At 33.1% G+C, this 18048-nt stretch overlaps 2 protein-coding genes across 3 annotated transcripts; one reads left to right on the top strand and one right to left on the bottom strand.

The window, feature by feature from the left end:
- The first annotated feature begins 604 nt into the window (after window positions 1-604).
- On the top strand, window positions 605-9423 carry LOC114164435 (hydroxyproline-rich glycoprotein family protein). Of its 2 annotated transcripts, XM_085666836.1 has the most exons (4): window positions 605-1012; window positions 4045-4110; window positions 4382-8076; window positions 8593-8944. In XM_085666836.1, the coding sequence occupies exons 3-4, from the start codon at window positions 6980-6982 to the stop codon at window positions 8705-8707; spliced, it is 1212 nt and encodes a 403-aa protein (XP_085522962.1). In that variant the 5' UTR covers window positions 605-1012; window positions 4045-4110; window positions 4382-6979; the 3' UTR covers window positions 8708-8944. The 2 variants fall into 2 exon arrangements, with proteins under 2 accessions (XP_085522962.1, XP_027904907.1); XM_028049106.2 differs by lacking the exons at window positions 605-1012; window positions 4045-4110; window positions 8593-8944 and adding an exon at window positions 9144-9423 and having other exon boundaries at window positions 4150-8076.
- Window positions 9424-12998: 3575 nt separating this feature from the next.
- KCS10 (3-ketoacyl-CoA synthase 10) lies at window positions 12999-17492 on the bottom strand. Its single transcript, XM_028086260.2, has 3 exons — window positions 16991-17492; window positions 14726-15354; window positions 12999-13902 (listed from the first exon to the last, which is right to left on the bottom strand). Exons 1-3 carry the CDS (start codon window positions 17399-17401, stop codon window positions 13338-13340), a joined length of 1605 nt encoding a protein of 534 aa, XP_027942061.1. The 5' UTR covers window positions 17402-17492; the 3' UTR covers window positions 12999-13337.
- Window positions 17493-18048: the final 556 nt, after the last annotated feature.

Genomic DNA, 18048 nt, shown 5'->3' on the forward strand with positions numbered 1-18048 from the left:
AAACAAAAAAGAAAATAGGCTTAATGAAAGAAAAAAAAAAAGCTTATTGAGATCAAAATTCTAATTGACTTAAACCTTGACCTTCTTGATCGTGTGCTCTAAAAGTATAAGACAATAACGTAAAAAACTTAGAGAAAAATCAAAGTTTCTTAAATTTTTTTTTTTAAAAAGAGTACTTATTCTATTATATATATAACCTCATACTTAAAATAATTAAAATATTTACTTTTCCGCCTCTCTTAAACCTTCTAGCCATCCTTACAAATAACAGTTTTTTATGTACTTATATTAAGCTAGTTTTGCTTACGTGGCACGTGTAACAATAAATATTTGAATTAAATATTGCATTGTAACCAATAATTATGTATAGATAACATTATATTGCAATTAAAATGGTTTATTATAGAAAAAAAATATTTTTATAATTTTCGAAATTTTTATTAATTATCATTTATAAAAATATTTTTTTTGCAATATTCTTTAATATTTTAAAGTTATATTAGACTGTGATATAAACATTATCCGATTATTATTTTTAAATAAAAGGCCATATTCATAACACATTATTTATATTAGTCTAAACCTTAAATAAATGTGGAACAGGTGAAGTAAGTAAAAGTTGTTGGGGGTGATTATTTTACATCTTGAAAGAAGAAGAATGGTGTGATTTGATTGCAGAGTTTGAGAAGCAAGAAAATGAGGAAGAGAAGAGTAATTAGGGTTTATGTTGGGAGAGAAAGAGGGTTAACGCCAAAGGAAAAATTAAATGTGAATGGAATGGAAATGTTTGGAGAGAAGAGGGAAAGGAGAAGAGTTTCGAGAGAAAGCACGTAAAGTGGTAGCGTATGATTCGCGAAGAGGGTTTTTTATCTGAAGCTGCGTGCGTGTGCTGGGATTGGCGGAATTTGGCTACTTGCCTTTCCCTTGGTTTTATCTCTGATCACAACTGAAAAAGAAGAACGCACACAACAACCACGGCCATCCAATTTTGCTGTTATCCAAATGCCAATAGGTATCTTTCCCTTTCCCTTATCTACCCTTCTCTCTTTGCCATTATCCATTTCTTACCATTCTATTTTATATTGCACCATAATGCATTGAGTGTTAGAATTGGGAATTTTTGTGTATACGCTATTTTGGCTATGCAACAATTTCCTCTGTCACCAATTTATTATTATTATTTATTAGTATTATTATATACAATGTGAAGGTTATCGCGTGGGAGGGATGTATGGCGCCGTTAAACTTGTTGCAACTTGTATGATTGATTGTCTTTATGTCAAATGTCATGCAACCTCTTTGTGACGAGTTTAGCAGTGCATTATTAGGAATGACACTAGCATTTCTCAACTGGTCTCTCAGGTGTCTGGACCAATTTACTTTCTGCACAATCATTGATTTCTTAACTGTTAATGCGGAATGTGGTATAGTGTGTAGCACTATTTCATGTGTATGGTGCGGGAATAAAAATCTTTTTCGTAATCTAGCATCCCAAGTTGGTGCTTATGCTTATGTACATTAACAAAAATAACAATTTATGATTGGGGAGTTTTTTTACATGGTCAAAAACACTATCATGATTCTGAACGTCTGTGTGACACAACTGAGTTTTATTAATTATTTTTTCGTAAATTGAGAGACGGGATTGTATATTACGTGGAGATTAACTAGGATCATGAATACATGTCTAGGGTTTATTTTTACCGGATTGGTCCGTTTTAGGGTCTCTTTTGTTCGATGGAGGGAAGGTGAATGGAAGTGAAGGGAGAGATTTTAATCAGACATTATTTTTGGTCTAGAGGAGGGGAGCAATTTCAATGGAAAAGTGGAGAGGTAGCCCTTCTCTTATTTGGATCACAACAAGGGGATGAGAGGAGTTTTGAAAGTTAATGTATTTTCATATCCTTATAATTTTGGATTTCAAAAACTAAATAGGATGATTTTTTTCAATACACTTTAAATGTTTTAAATCTACTCCTCTCCAAATCCTTCAATGTTGAAGGAGAGTAAAAATGGGACTTGGAGGATTTCGCTCCCCTTCAAATTCCCAATATTGAAGGGGGGCAAAAATTGGATGAGGCGGGATTTTTCTCCCTTCCCTTCTCCTTTATTCCCTCTTAAAAATTGAACCAAAAAAAAAAAATTTAAAAATCTCTTCCACTCTTCTCATTTTCCTCCAACCAATGAACAAGGATAAAGTAAGTAATATTGTTTTTTGATGAAAAAAATTACGGATTATGATTTATGTAAGCCTACATAGAAATGTTAGTTGATTTTTTATTAAAAAATGAGATTATTTACTTTATCATTTAAAGAGAATTGTTGTCTTTATTTTTACTAGCCAAATGATATTATGAAAATATATACATAACTACTTATTGGTCATTTCTAGGTAAAATAATGAAACTGAAAATTCTTACTAGGAAAAAGGATGACGATAGCTAGAAGAGTACACACAGATACAGTTGAAAGTAGGAGAGGGAGATGGGGATGGAGTGTTTTTGTCTTTAATAACCTATGCGTTTGCCATAGTACTCTGTTCCCTGAATAAACAGATGGTGTTCAACTTGATTAAACAGAAAAATTGGAGTTTCTCTCCTTCTGTCATGCAATATGTAGAAAATATAAGACAAGGTTGCGGCAGTAATGAAGATTCTTCACTTATTCTGCATAGGCTCTTGCTGACGTTTTAGAAGCTTGGTCCCATAATACTTGCAGTTGCAGACAAGGCACCGAAATACCAATAATTTTTCAACGCCATAAGTACCCCTATGCCTTTGCCTATCCTCTACCATTTCACTTTTATGAAAAATGATAGCTTTAAGACAGTAACCGAATATGTCAAACTTGCATCCGTAGTTGATGCAGTAATTGATTACTCGTAACTGTATTTGTAATTTTCATTTATTTTTTTAACTTCTATATTGATATTGATGGGAATGCCACGATAATTAGATTGATGACAAAATTCTTACTAAAGTTGAAACTAGGATTCTCTCATTTGATTTTTAAAGTATTTTGGTTGGGTTGTTTTGTTTAATTGTGTGAGTGGATATTTTTTGTTTGAATGACAAGTGTAAGTGAAAAAGTCAAACATCAGGTAGAAAATATGCATGTTGAGCAACTTAAAAGGAGAGAGAGATCCTCGAGTATATAGTGTATAAATATTTTGGGTTAAATATTGATGTTAAATTCACTTGTTTCGTTTTGTTGTGGTCTATTGATGATGTTCCTTGTATTTATGAAACTTTGGAGGGACAACCACGTGTAAGAGGTTCACTTAAAGGGAACATGGTTGGAGTGACAGGTGTGAACAAATAAGTTTACATGGAGTAGTAATGAGCAAATTGAGAACTTATAAGCTAGAGGAATTCACAATCATAATGTCTTAAGGTTTTGGGTTTGATATAAAGTCAACTTCATTTGTGTGTTTTGCTTGTGACTTGTTGATGGAGATCTCTCTGGTGTTTGAGAAACTTTTCCTTGAGGGAGAACATATCCTGAAGAAGAGACTCACCTACGGGTCAAACTATTGAAGTGACCAGTGTTAGAGCAAAAGTCCTACATTGGGTGGAAATAAACACATTGAGCTTTTGTAAGTAAGAAGGACATGCAAACCTAATGTCTTAAGGTTTTGGATTGGATAAGGTCTCAATTTCACTTGTGACATGTCATGGAGATCTCTCACATTCCTTGACATTTTTTAGGGTACACATTGAATAATTCATGCCTATGACTATTGCGTTAATAATTCATAAATCCTACTTGTTCCATTCTGGTTCATGTATAGACTTTTCTTTCCTGCTTAAGTATGCTGTTTCTAATTCATATTAGAAACCATAAGTTAGAAGTAAATCATAAAGCTATTCTTGATTCTTCGCCAAACCATTTAAGCTTTTTAGAGGGTTGATCTTTAATACAATGTGATCAAGAGAGTTGATCTTTGTTGTAGAAATGTTTGATATTTGATGCTATGAAGGGTCTATTGGCCACACAAAGTTATATAATATCCTCTTACCCATATTGAATTTGTCCTTTTTGCAGTAAAATTGTGCAGTATTTTGGTCAGGAAAGTAGAACCGCAAGGAAGCTAGGTTTGGTATGCTTAAGGTGTGTATCATGAAATTATTTGTCCCTAATAAATCATTTACTATAGTAAATATTGCATATTTTATAGTAGGAGATCTAAACCCAGCCATTTATTATTTTAAATTTATTTAATAATTAGTGCAAAGTGAATGTGCTTCAAAAGAATTTTACTTACTAACATAAGCATTTAAAGAATTGGTGTTTTAAAGAATATATCTATTTTTTTCCTAACTTCGTGAGTTTTTTCCAATTTCTTACACAAAATGTTTGAGATTTCTTTTATATGTTTCAGTTTCTTTGAGTTTGCGAGATAAGGACTAAAACAAATCGAACTTTCTACACAGGACAATATAGGACAATATATAGAGAGGATGAATTATAATCGTGTATTCTTTTACTTTATATATTCATATGCCCTTTAATCATTTGGAGTCTTGATCTATGTTTTAGTGCTACTTTTTGTGTTCCATACACATTTTCCAAATTAAGGGATGTTCTTCTTGAAATCCTGTATGAAAATGTGAAGCCACTGTAGTCAAAGCTTTTGTTTGGACAATGATGTAGCTCCATAAGACTACTATCATCAACATATTGTTGATTCGTAAATGTAGCATAACTAGTGCTTCTTACTCGTGAGTTTTATTCAGGCACGTTCTAATGTAGGTTCTCATATTTGGGGTAAATTTCTCCATTTATTGTGTTTTATTTTAAGGATGCGTCTTATGTAATTTGTTGAAGTGATTAGTGAAATAACAGGTCATGGAAGGTGGTACCGTTATGGTACCATGTTGAGAAGAAAGACATTGAAAAGAAATTTTGTGTGTTGTGTACATATATAAGTATTCTTATTTATAATGAAGAAGAGGTACAATTAATAAGGAACAAAATCAATATCTAGTAAAGAGAAATATTTGGTGAGGTATCCCTATCAAATCACATCTATTTCCCTATTTTAACTTAATCAAATCATGTCTCTAATGCTTGCGCTCAAGCCAAATCATATGAAACAAGTTGTTACAAATGTCATTGATGCATGACCCCTTGAGAGACTTAGTGAACATGTTAGTTAGTTGGTAGTTGGAGCTGACGAAGTAAATAATGACAAAGCTAGTGGATATTCCCTAAACATGACTTTCCCTCCTTCAAAGTGACAATCAATTTTTAATATGCTTCGTCTTTTCAAAAGCATATTTTCAATACCCCATTCAAGTTGAAACATATGTACATTAGTCAAGCTTGTTAAAATGGTTAGAGAGCACACCAACTATTGAAGAGTAAAAATGGGTAAATAACATGACAGTTGCCAGAAAGCACAAAATGTTCAATGAGCGTGCGGGTTGCTGGAAAGCAAAATTGATCAAAGGACACAACAATTGCCCGAAAGCAAAAATGCTTAGACGACACAACAATCGCCGAAAAACAAAAATAGTGCTTAGAGAACAAGGCAACTATAGGAAGGTAAAAATGTTCATAAGACACAACAACTGCTGGTAAAAATGTTTATCAACAATGAATAGTACTCATGCTGAAAAAACGTAGATTACAACAATTAGTAATTAATATTTAACATGGCCTACTTATGATGAAGGAGTGTAACAAATGAGAATTCCTATTGTGAGCAATGTGAAATATAAATATAAACTACTAGATTGGATTTGGATGGCAAGATTAAAATAAAACTTCAATTGACTTTTAAAGTTTTTATATGACTGTTACTTTTATCTTTTATCATCCGTGTTTGAATATATGATCTGTGATCTGTACCATTCCGGTCGTCTGGGGTTTGACTTGAATTCGAGGATGGTTAAATTGCCCATGGACTAACCCAAACACATGTGATACCTACTTTGGACTTATTGGAGAGCTTTGAAGATACAACAAAGTTATTAGGCACAAGGCTCTTAGGAGGTGTTTATTTTATTAACAAATTCTTATGATTTAGAAGATATCTTATCTTATAGTTATTACATTTTTTGGGTAGTTATTAATTCTCTTTTGTTCTCCGGTTTCTAGCCCCAACTCTTGAGTTGAATATGATCCAATTTTATTTTCTTCTTTCACGGTAAGGAAATTTTTTGTATTCAAAATGAGAGTTTCATTTGAAATCTCCAATTTTTTTTATCATGTTTTGTTTTATCTTATGATTTTAGAAAATACTTGTGTATTTCCATTTTGAAAGTTTTTTATGGTATATTTTAGTTCTCTTGGAGAATATGAAGCTAAAACTGCAGTAATATTAGTTCATGTTCATCTTTAGTGCATGTGCTTAAAAGGAAAGGTTACATTGTTAAGAGCCTTTCTTTGGTCTTTTCTCTGTTTTTATCTTTCTTTTGTGCATGGTTGCTATTTCTCTGTTTTTATCTTTCTCGTGTCGTAATCTTCTAAATATCTTTTTCCTATGGAATGTGGAAACGTAAATATATGCTATTGTAAGCCATTAAAAAGACCTTTATTCGAGAAGAAAAAAGCTGTGGAGCTATTCACGGAGTTGAAACAAGTTAGAATTATTGTGGAAGATATGGATGGTGAGAGAGACCAACACTCTGGAAGAATTCATTTAAAATTTATTTAAAGCAGGCTATAAATTGGTAATAAACGTAGTTTGCCAAAACAAGGAAAAGTCCAACATTTTTTGGTAAATAAAGTCCAAAATATTTTAAAAGCCCTACTAGGCTGTCCCCAACTATTTATAACCCTCATGAGCCATCCAGGAGGACCAGGATTTCCTTCTGATCACTATCTGCAACTGCATTGCGTACTTTGTTTGCCCCTCACATTTGTAGGAGAAGACCCATATGATTCTTCCAATTTATTTCCTATCTGAAATCTTTTGAGCAAAGTTGATACCTAGCCACACATAGATAGGCCGTTCCTCTTTAAAGTAAGAAGAATGGAATTAGATAAGCTCAGTAAACTTGAACAACCTCCTCTCCCTAGCGCATACATCCGTAGCCTAGTTAAACAACTAACTACCTCTGGAACAAAAGGCTCCATGAATACGAAAGACCAAAGTTTTGTTGTGAACGGTGGTGTTTCCCATGGTCATAATTCAAAACATGGGAAAGTTGCACATGCTCGTCGGGCACAGCAATCCATGCAACCTCAACAACATAAAAAACAAGTTAGGAGGAGACTCCACACTAGTAGGCCTTATCAAGAAAGGCTTTTGAACATGGCAGAGGCTCGGAGGGAGATTGTCACTGCCTTGAAATTTCACAGGGCAGCTATGAAAGAAGCAAGTGAACAGAAGCAGCAACAACAGCAACAGACCCAAGAACAGCAGAGAAGGCCATCAGTATCCCTCCAGCCCTCCCAGTGTCTAACTTTTGACCAAGATGGAAAATTTAAGTCCAGGCGAAATCCCAGAATTTATCCTGCATGCACATCCTATTCATGCTTATCCCAACCTCCTTCTTCGGTTCCAAATTCTTACACCTGGCCTGCTGCTTCCCCAATCACTCCACCACACCTTTTGACTGAAAACCCCAATTTCATACTTCCAAATCAGACTTTGGGATTGAATCTCAACTTTCAAGATTTCAACAACTTAGATGCTACCTTTCTCTTCAATAACTCGTCATCATCCTCTAACTCATCTGCAACCTCGTCTTCTCCAGAGGAACTTCCTTCCCTTGGAATATCCCAGGCAGAGGGGTTATATTCAATGGGGGATACTGTTGAATCCAATGCTGCAACACAGGTAAATGGAGGCTTACACACAGCCATGGACGATGAGGGTATGGCAGAGATCAGATCGTTGGGAGAGCAATATCAAATGGAATGGAATGACACCATGAATTTGGTCAAATCAGCTTGTTGGTTCAAGTTCTTGAAAAACATAGAACATAGGGCACCTGAAGCCAAGAACGAAGATGATGCATACCATATTTTTGACCAACTTTTGGAGTTTCCAGCTTGGTTGAATGCAAACGAGAGCTGCTTAGAGCAGTGCTCGGTGGATTATTTTCAGGATTCTTCCTTGCCTCGGTAAGCTGAAGATAAGTTTCTTAATTTTTGAAAAATGAATTTTGTTTGAGGTGTTTTTTGTTTGTACCCCTCCTAATGAGGAAAAGGAACAGGGCAGTTTGTAGTTTGGTGTATTGTTTCTTATTACGGCAGGGGAAATTTGATTAGGTTTCACCTTGCTTTACGCACACAAGATTTGTTCTTTTCGACTCCTACAGAATTAGAGATCCATGTTACTGTTATTTTAATTCTTGGTGGGATAATTTTGTACATGAGTTCATTATACTTTTTCTTCTTTTGGATCTTACAGAGACATTTGTATGGTAATTCCTATTGTGATGTGATCTAGCTTGCTCAGGCTGAACTGTTGATTGAATTCCACTGGAATACAATTAAATAGTAATTATCCTGGTCGGTTTTGTGCTGAACTTGGTTATGGAGCACAAAGTCAAGAGTCAAAATTCTGATAGTTATATCTTCTTTTTCTGTCAATCCCCATATTCGATTTTGAGTCTTTTATTGATTCGTTTGAAACAGTTCTCTTCTCATCTTTAGCCAAACTCGAGTAGCTGGGAGGGCTTTACAGCCCTATGTGAAACCTTCAAATGATATAGAATTGTACCCCTTAAAGGCAATATTCTCTGTATCTTAGTGTACGATTTTCTCGGTCATGCAGACGCTATCAGGTTTATGGTATGTTCCCTTCTTTTGGGCTTCTGGTAGGCCTTGTACAACAGTCAATTTGTGAGGCATGGTCCAGTCGATTCTTGATGCACGTCGTAGTCCATGTTATACTATTTTACTATTGTTAATGTTAAAAGGTATTTTTTTAAGTTATTATAGTTTGATGTTAGTCTTTATGATGAACAGGGCTTTAGACATTATGATAGACTATATGTTGAAAACTCTGCATTAGTTTGATTTACCCACCACAATTAATTTTTCTGTTCTAGTTCTTATTTATGTGAGTTGTGGCGGCGACGATTCTAATAGGGCATACCTTTTTTGATTTGGACTTTCCAATCTATATATGCCTCATACTGATCTTTTTCTTTTTCTTCTTTCTTTCTTGACAATCATACAAACAGCATGGATATTGGAGATTTTGACACTATGGATGACGATTGGTTAGCGTGACACCCACAAGGATTAGTTGTTTTCATCGAGTGATTTTCTGTGATGCTCTCAATTTCATATTTCTTTCCTCGGTCCCATTTCACTGCTTTATTTTTGGATAGCAAATAAAACTTGCAAAATATCTGTTGAGGCAGGTACCATCAATAATTTTATTGATGAACATTTATACACCCCTTGCTATTATATCACTGTGTATTTTGATATTGAACAATATCATATCTGTTCGTGTGATTCTCTTTCTATTATTTAATTTGCGACTAAAAGAAAGTGAGAAAAAAAGAAAAAAGAGAACAGTAGTGATGGTAAACAAATACTTGGTTCTTAATTTTGTACAGTAGAAAGTGTAATTGTTTGCTACAGACTTGCATTAATGGTTTCCCTAGGACCACTCTGCCACATCTTCAAAAGCAAGTGAAAAGCAACCGAGACAAACGCGTAACAATTCTAGTTGTCTTCATGGTTACAAATGTGAAAGCATTGAAAGCATTTTTTTATTTTTTTTATTTTATATGATCTAATTTTAACTTACGGAAAGAATAATTGTATTTTTTTTTCTATTTTTTTCTGAAAGGTTTTTATGTAGAATACCAATATTACCATGAATACACAATGAGCTAAAGGAAATTTATGATTGAGAAATAAGAGAAGTAGACGTTATAAAGTCAAACATTAATTGCTTGGGGCGTTCCATTCACAGAACTTATTACAATAAGTTGAAAATAGCTTGTAGGTTTGTCCAAGATTGTTCTCAGTTTTTTTAAAAAAAATTATAAAAATGTTATGCTATGAGATAAATTTAAATCGAAATAAATAAATTTGATCAAATAGCTAAATTTCACATTGCATCTCATCCTCTTTAAACACAAAGCTAATAATATTCATAGTTAACCCAAATTAAAAAAAAAAATGTTAGATGGAAAAAAGAAAATTAAAAGAGGATTGATAAATGGCCGTTAAAGTCAGACCTTCGAGAAAGCATGGCTAACATAATAAATGAGGGAACTTTTTAATGAAATGACTATCCTACGCTACATCTCAAATTTATCCTTTTGTATTTTTAGCTCTAATAGATATTGCATCTTAGTTTTGTAATTTTTTTTTTCTCTTACCACAAATTACAAATTTGAAATTACTATTTTTAGCTTTTATAAAATAAATAAATTTTTGTTTTAGTACATATGCAAAACTCCTTGATTTTTATGTTCATAATATATGAAAGTTCTATTTTTGGTTTTTAAAGTTGATTTTTTTAAATAGATGAATGATATTTATTTTAAAAGATTAAAATATTTTAGAAATATTATATGCACTTGGTACCAGCAGTTAACAAGTTCACATATTAGGAAAACGAATTATGATCTGACTTTGTGAGTGAATACTTTAATGGTCTACTTGGTCATTAAAAATGTATGGCTCTTTATTAATTTAAATGAGTCGAAATAACTTTCTATTTTTATATTTGTATTTCAGACTAATTCTTACATATTATCAATAAAATATAATCTAGTTATTGTAGATTATTTTTAAAATGCGAGTTGCTCAATATATATGCTGATATCTATTTAAAACAATAAGTTAATGTATACGACAAGAATTATTTTTAGTTTTGCTTTAAACTTATTAATGTTAAGGAATTAACTTAAAATCACCTTATATTTTCAAAGACCAAGAGAATGATTGTGATATTTTTATCTTATAAGAATTAAAATAAAACTCACTTCTTTGATAACTACAAATGCATTTAAACTCTAATTAATTAATTTAGTCTCTTCTTTCTTAATAATTAATTAATAGTATTATATTTTTTTCTTGCCTGTCTGATTTCGGTGTCAGACTATCTAGCGCAAATATAAGGTGGATTAAGATATATGTCAGGCCTTTTATTTTTTAGTTAAATTATTTTCCATCACCGGTTATTCTTATAATAATTTATGACAACTAAATTATGTAATTAAATTAAATAAACTCGTACCAGATATCATTATCATCATGAGGATTTTATTAAAATAAAATAAAAAGTAAAAAAATTATAGAAATTACACCAAACTTATATAAAAAATTACATTTCATGACAAATAATATCTAGTATGAAAAAAAAAACTAAATAAAAATATAAATGAAAAATATTAAATTACTTTTTTGTTTTTTCATGAAAAACATTCCAAACTTTAAATTTTATATTTTTAGAAAAAATGCAAACCAAATAATTTGGGACTGACATTCATTAATCAAATTTCTCATCATATTAAAAGATTTATTATTAGTCAACTCTCAAACATTTTAAAAAAATCTCTACCTAGTGTTATTTTTTAGAGGACTTAAAATTAACTTTACTCTTACGCAATTTTCTTAGAATCTTTCCTTTTATCAAGTATTTTAATTTATTTATAAATTAATTTAAATTCTTGTACATGACAAGCTTACTGTATCATGTAATTAAATTAAGTAACTTAATTAACATGTAAACTAAATTATTGAATAAAAAAATAATAAAAGCAGCTGTAAGAGGGGAGTGTAAATTTTCGAGGTTATTGATTTGTCATTGTCCATTTTAGATTGAGTCCACATTCCATATCTAACAACCTAAAAAATAGACAATTTGTTTTTTGTTTTTTCACAATCCACGAAGGTGCAGAAAGAAATAGCCCATGACCAAGAATTGAAGCATAAATTTGGGCCAAATCCATTGAGATCCAAATATTTTTAGAAAGTCACTGATACACATGTTATTTTTTATTCACAATTGTACAGATTTTAATAAATTTTAAATAATATCAAAGAATACACAAATTTTAAACATATAAAGGAGGCATCTCTATGAATTTAGATTCTTCGTTGATTTTTTCATTATTTCTCTCTTATGTTATATTTTCAAAATACACTTATAATCACTATTTTTAAAGTTTTAAAATATATTAAAAAAAATTAAAGTAACAATATAATGTAATTTTAATGTTCAGGAAACGATAATTTAGAATAAATTTAATAGAAAATCTAGATTCGGTGAAGTTTTCTGTGTAACCTTGGCATCAAATTGAAGAACTTTGGCATCAAATTAAAGAACTTTCTCACCAGCTCTTCCTTTGCACATTTCCTGAGCTCTTAAATGTTTTAGATCAAACCCATTAAGACTTAATTTAGTATTAATAACCTCACCTATGCCTACATAATAATGGCATCTACATCAACTTGACCCTCTCTTGACAATAACAATTAATAATTAAAAAGTTAAGATATCATTTCGGATAATATCAGTACCACAAAAGGGTTTCGATTTTCAATTGATTATGATTCGTGTGAAAATGGAATTGAATTGGTGAAAGTCCAAACATCATTTATAACAGACCAACAAAGTCTCTTCTTTAAGAGATAAGAGGCACTCTCACTTTCAGTCTGCATCATCACAGTTTTTTGAGTATACGATAGGTTAATGGATAATGCTTTACTTATTATAAGAAGTAGACAACTTTAAACCGATATTTGCTTTACGAAGCGAAACCTACATGTAAGATGAGGTTTACACTTATTTATATATTCTAAACTCGTATTATTTTCATTAGAATCATTTAATTAAGATAGCGACAACCCTCAAACAATATCTATATATCCTCACATGGATACAAGCTTGCAAGTGGATCTTCTATAATTCATGATCTGTGTTGCATAGTGCCACCTAACTTGATACATGTTTTAGTGTCAGCATTTATATTTGATTCACAGTAACAATGCATAGCCATTGAACTTTTGAAAGGTATTACCAATCAGTTTTGATTTCAAATTTTGCTTAGCATTTGAGGCAGAGAAAGTAATTAAAAACATGGAACAATGTTGCATTGACTATAAGTAAAAGTCATCCATCAACTTTGATATCAATCATAATATGATCTTCATCATTCTATGAGGAGAAACAGAAATTAAGCAAGGAGGCAGCCATGTGCCCAATGAGGAATTAAAAGTATAGAATCTCAAGCCAGGTTTTGAAAGTCCTACATCGAACAATAATAAAAATGAGAGAAAGAAACCGAAAGCAGTTGTCAAATTTAAAGACCAACTTAGAAGAAGAACTACCCTTATTAATAATCCTAACCATAACCATAGCAAGACCTCACTGATATATAGATTGATAACAGCAGAAACATTTAGGTTCAGTTGAGAGTTGCAGGGTATCTGTTGATGCAGTCAAGCCAAGGGTTCCTTGAAGGGTTGGTGACCCTACGCATGGCACGCCACACCACACTGTTGCACTTGAAGCCTGACCCAAAAGCAAGTTGCCAAACACGGTCTCCTCTTCTCACACTCTCTTTTGCTTCCATGTAAGCCAACTCATACCAAATGCTGCTGCTAGAGGTGTTTCCAAAGCGGTGCAGTGTCATTCTAGAAGCTTCCATGTTCTTGTCGCTGAGCTCCAAGTTCCTCTGGAGCTCGTCAAGAATGGTCTTGCTTGCAGCATGCACACAGAAGTGCTCAAAAGCCAGTTTGTAGTCAGGAATGTATGGCTTCTTCATTGATGGTGAAGTTCCATCGGTTTTGCTCCCGAATAGGTGCCTCCACACAAGGGTCCCGAAGAACAGAAGCTGCTCAGAAAAGGGTAGCACCAAGGGTCCTAGTGTGGTGATGTTCGTCTTTAGAGCATCACCACCAATCTCAATCAAGTCTTTGCTGATCTTTAGTCCCTTCAGCTTCTGCTCATCTTCTTCTTGGTACACACACCTAATTATGTCAACACATATTTAATATCAGTCACCGAAAATGAAATGCTGCTTTTGGTTGATGAAGAATGATTATTCATTACCAACAATAGCACATAGGATGAGAAACTTGGCAAGTTCCATTTTCGTTAAAGTGGATTTTCCTTGTGGGACACTTTCTGTCAATGTGTCTCCTCAGTTATTAGCTTGACGGTTGGAGGATGGAACTAAAATGTCAACCCTCTTAAAGATTTTTGGAGATATTTTTGCTCAACCTTGTTCAAGATTTGCTTTAAGTAACAGCCACTAGTTTTGTCAAGTTGCAATCTGCTTTTTCAGTCAGAATTGGTGTACTGTGATGATGCTGTTGAACTTAATATGGGATGAAAAATACTTAAGTTTTCTAGAATTGGTCAACTTGAACAGAATATCTGATGACAAAGGAGGATTAAATCCACAAATTTGATGTGATGTTTGACTCATATATTTTTCACTATTGCATTGTTTTGACAACAGATTACGTATACAGGACCAAGTATACGTAAAGTATTAAAGAAGCTCTTAAAAGTCCAAATTTAGACAGAAGAGTCTTAATGATATATCCCAACAACCTTATGTGTCTCTGTAATTTTGGTTCAATGCATTTTCCATTCACGGGTCCACATCGAAAGTTAGATTATTTCCTAAACATTCAACTTAATAAAGTAAATTATCTTATTATCATGTTATGTGAAAAATATTCCACTCTCTTCAGTATAATTTGTTTAAACAGGTATTGATTTCTATATTTCAATTCACGCAAATTTTTCAATGGAAATGAGAAGAGTAAGAAGAAGGTGTGAAACCTGAAGCTACGGTCATCGGCACCCTTATGTGTTCGAACAATATGCTCGAGACGGTACTTGGCGCGGCTGTAGTCGCGGCGGCGGTTGGAGAGCAAGACGGCGGAGCAACCCATGCGGAAGAAACAGTTGGGGATGAGCATGGACCTGTCCTTTCCCTGGTACCAGTTGTAGCCGACCATCTCGGTGCTGACGACCACCGCGTAGTTATTAGGGTTTGCTTGCAGAATATCCTTAGCCAAGTCGACGGCTATGACCCCAGCACTGCACCCCATTCCTCCGAGGTTGTAGCTGAGGATGTTCCCCCGCATCTTGTAGTGGTTGATGATCATGGCAGACAGCGACGGCGTGGGGTTGAAGATGCTGCAGTTGACAACCAGAACGCCGACGTCCTTGGGGCGGACCCGGGTTTTCTCGAAGAGCTCGTCCAGGGCTCCGAACATCACCATGGAGGCCTCCGCACGACCCTCCTTCATGGTGGCGGTGTTCTCGGAGGAGGCCACGACGGCTTTGGGGATGTAGGTTTCATCTCCGATGCCTGAGGACATTAACATCCTCTTTTGAAACTGAAGACTCTCTTCGTCGAACTTCCCTGATTTTCTTGCTACTTCCATCAACTCCTCCCTTGACACCTGCCATCATGCCATGCAACGTATATAATCAATCATCTTTTTCACACCAAGAACATTACTAACATTTAAAAATCAACTTATTTATTATTAAGGTATTATCTTCAACTTGTACAAGATTCTCTTCCAATTATCTCTTACATTAATTGTTTTTCTTGAGCAAAGTACATTTGACCGTTTTGTAATTTTTAGAGTCAATAAGCAATAAATGTTTTAAGTTGTTATTGTTAAGATGATCTTATTAGTATTTTTGGAAATGACTAAAAAAAGTTAATTACTTGTTTTGCCACTTCAAACTTTTGATCTTTATCATTTTTATTTTTGTTTCAAAATATTGGTTGTTTTAGACTTTCAATGTATACACTTTTTAAATTGTACACCTGTACTTAGTTAAGTGATTACGACTTTTTTTTAGCTGAGTATGGGTACTTTGGGTTTCGAGGTACTTGTGTAGTATATAAAATTATTTCATGCAAAATTATTAAAAACATAAATTAAACCATTTTTAATTTATGTGAAAAATCTAAATTTTCAAATGGAAATGAGAAGGGTGACCTGGTCACCTATCATATTAAAGTTTCGTAATAAATTTGATGTTATTCAACTAACTTGTTAATTGCTTTTATTAGTTAATAAGAGAGGGAGAAAGTGGTAAATATTTTCCTTTGAAAACTACTTTTTGTAAAAAGAAAAAATTGAAAAAACAAAAAGTAATAAAGGTCGATTCAATTGGTAATTAAGAAGCTCATTTTCCATAAGAAGTTGAGTTCAACTCCTCTTAGTTATGTAAGTAGTTTGAATTTTGAAGTATTAATAAACCTCCAAGATCCAACTTATATAATTTTTTTCGTATACACAAATAAAGTAAAAATAACATTACTAGTCATTGGAATAGTAGAATATATATATATATATATATATATATATATATATATATATATATATATATATATATATATATATATATCATTTAAACAAGTCAAACGACCAACTACCAAAGTATTTAGATAAGCTTTGTTATTATTAAAAGGTATGATTAAAATCATAAGTATTCTTAAAAAAAGCTAAACAAACATTTCTGGAAATTTTAAAAGTCAAATTTAAAAACCATATGATAGTTTTGAAAACCTAAGACAATTAAAGGGGTAATTATTTCTTCACCTACCAAAAAAGGGTAATAATTTCTTCTCATTTTGGTTACATACTATAATTTTTTTCATAACGAACTATAATTAGACTCCTATAATTTTGTTTTTTAAGACCATCGAGTTTGAAAAAGAAAAGACTAATTATTTATTATTCTAAAAATCATTGTACTATATAAACTAATAAAATAAATATTTTTAAAACACACTATTTGGATTAATTTATTTGTAATTAAATAAATACAAAAGTGTGACAATCACAATACAATCGATCCAGAATAATTTAAGGTGGCCAATGAGAGCACTGTGTTTAGATAAACCAAAAGAAAGAGGGTACAACACAATCGATCCACCAATGATGCTGAAAATTCTTCTGGGTATAATCAAGCATTTATGAATGAAACAATCACAGTCTTTTTATATACATATATAAAAAAAAAAACACAATCATACAAACAAAACAAAAACATCATAAACGAAAGCAAAAAACATACCTTGAGTTCATCGTCTGGTTTAAAGCATGCAAAATCAATGAGGTAAATGGGTCGGGGGCGTGACATGAAGTAAACAGACAAAGTGAAGACGAAGACCCCAAAGGAAGCAAGAACCGTGGCAAGGTCGTAACGCGCATCTTCCCAAAGCTTCTTCCAAAGGTCTTCTTTGCTGAGGCTTCCAACCTCAGCACTGAACACCACCAGAAGAACGGGTATGGTCAAAAGGTATATGCCATGGTTTATCAGATAATGGTAACCTAATTTCACGTACTTCAGGTTCACCGACTGAAGAAAATCCGGTAAACGCCTCCGAACCCTAACGGAGAAGGTCAAGGACCCAGCGTTCGGCCCAGAAGACTCAATCCCACGGTTCACAATCTCCGCCGAGAACAGATCACGTTCATTCGCCATGATCAACGACGATCTATGATATGATGATGATGATGATGTATATTGTGAGTATATATATGAATATACTCACAATTTATTTGATGTGGGATTGTGATGGTGTAGATATGTATTTATATTTATAGTAGGGAAATTGATGATCCACGAGGTGGGTGAAAGTGAGTTAATGCTAGCACCTAATTGATGTTTGTGTAGTTGAGACTTTTCAACGGCCTTAATTTCTTCATTTAATGTAAGTGGGTGTCTGAGTTACGGTCCTAAACCAGAGGGGTCTGCGATGCCATTGTTTCTAACTTTCTTTCCATCTTCCTCTTCTGCAAGGAACAAAAACAAAATCAAAATGGAAAATTTCTAACATTTATATCAATCAACTTGTTTCTCTACTCTCTTCTCAACAATCAATGTTAGATCTAATTGCCCACACCAGCTGGCCCTCCACGTGTACACTTCCTGCACTTTACCCTACCTTCAAATTTATCGATTCTAAATCACAGAAATAACTCATCTTAGTAGTGTTAGTTCTAGGATTTTTCAGTCGTGTCATCACTTTTGAAACCATGTATGTATCTTGTTCATTTTGACTAGTTTTGTTTTGTTTTGTTGTTGGTCTCTGCTTATAAAGTACAAACAAATTTATAACAAGAGGTACC

The sequence above is a fragment of the Vigna unguiculata genome, chromosome 9 (assembly GCF_037176805.1).
Source record: "Vigna unguiculata cultivar grain cowpea cultivar isolate G323 ecotype 2 chromosome 9, ASM3717680v1, whole genome shotgun sequence".
NCBI lineage: Eukaryota > Viridiplantae > Streptophyta > Magnoliopsida > Fabales > Fabaceae > Vigna > Vigna unguiculata.

Bases quoted from the DNA above. Each gene is read 5' to 3' on its own strand.
- LOC114164435 (XM_085666836.1), top strand. From the start codon at position 6,980: ATGGAATTAGATAAGCTCAGTAAACTTGAACAACCTCCTCTCCCTAGC. The intron at 8,077-8,592 runs GTAAGCTGAAGA...CGTTTGAAACAG, and splicing joins CAGGATTCTTCCTTGCCTCG to TTCTCTTCTCATCTTTAGCC.
- KCS10 (XM_028086260.2), bottom strand. From the start codon at position 17,401: ATGGCGAATGAACGTGATCTGTTCTCGGCGGAGATTGTGAACCGTGGG. The intron at 15,355-16,990 runs GTATGTTTTTTG...GCATGATGGCAG, and splicing joins AACCAGACGATGAACTCAAG to GTGTCAAGGGAGGAGTTGAT. The intron at 13,903-14,725 runs GTTTCACACCTT...TGACATAATTAG, and splicing joins GCCGATGACCGTAGCTTCAG to GTGTGTGTACCAAGAAGAAG.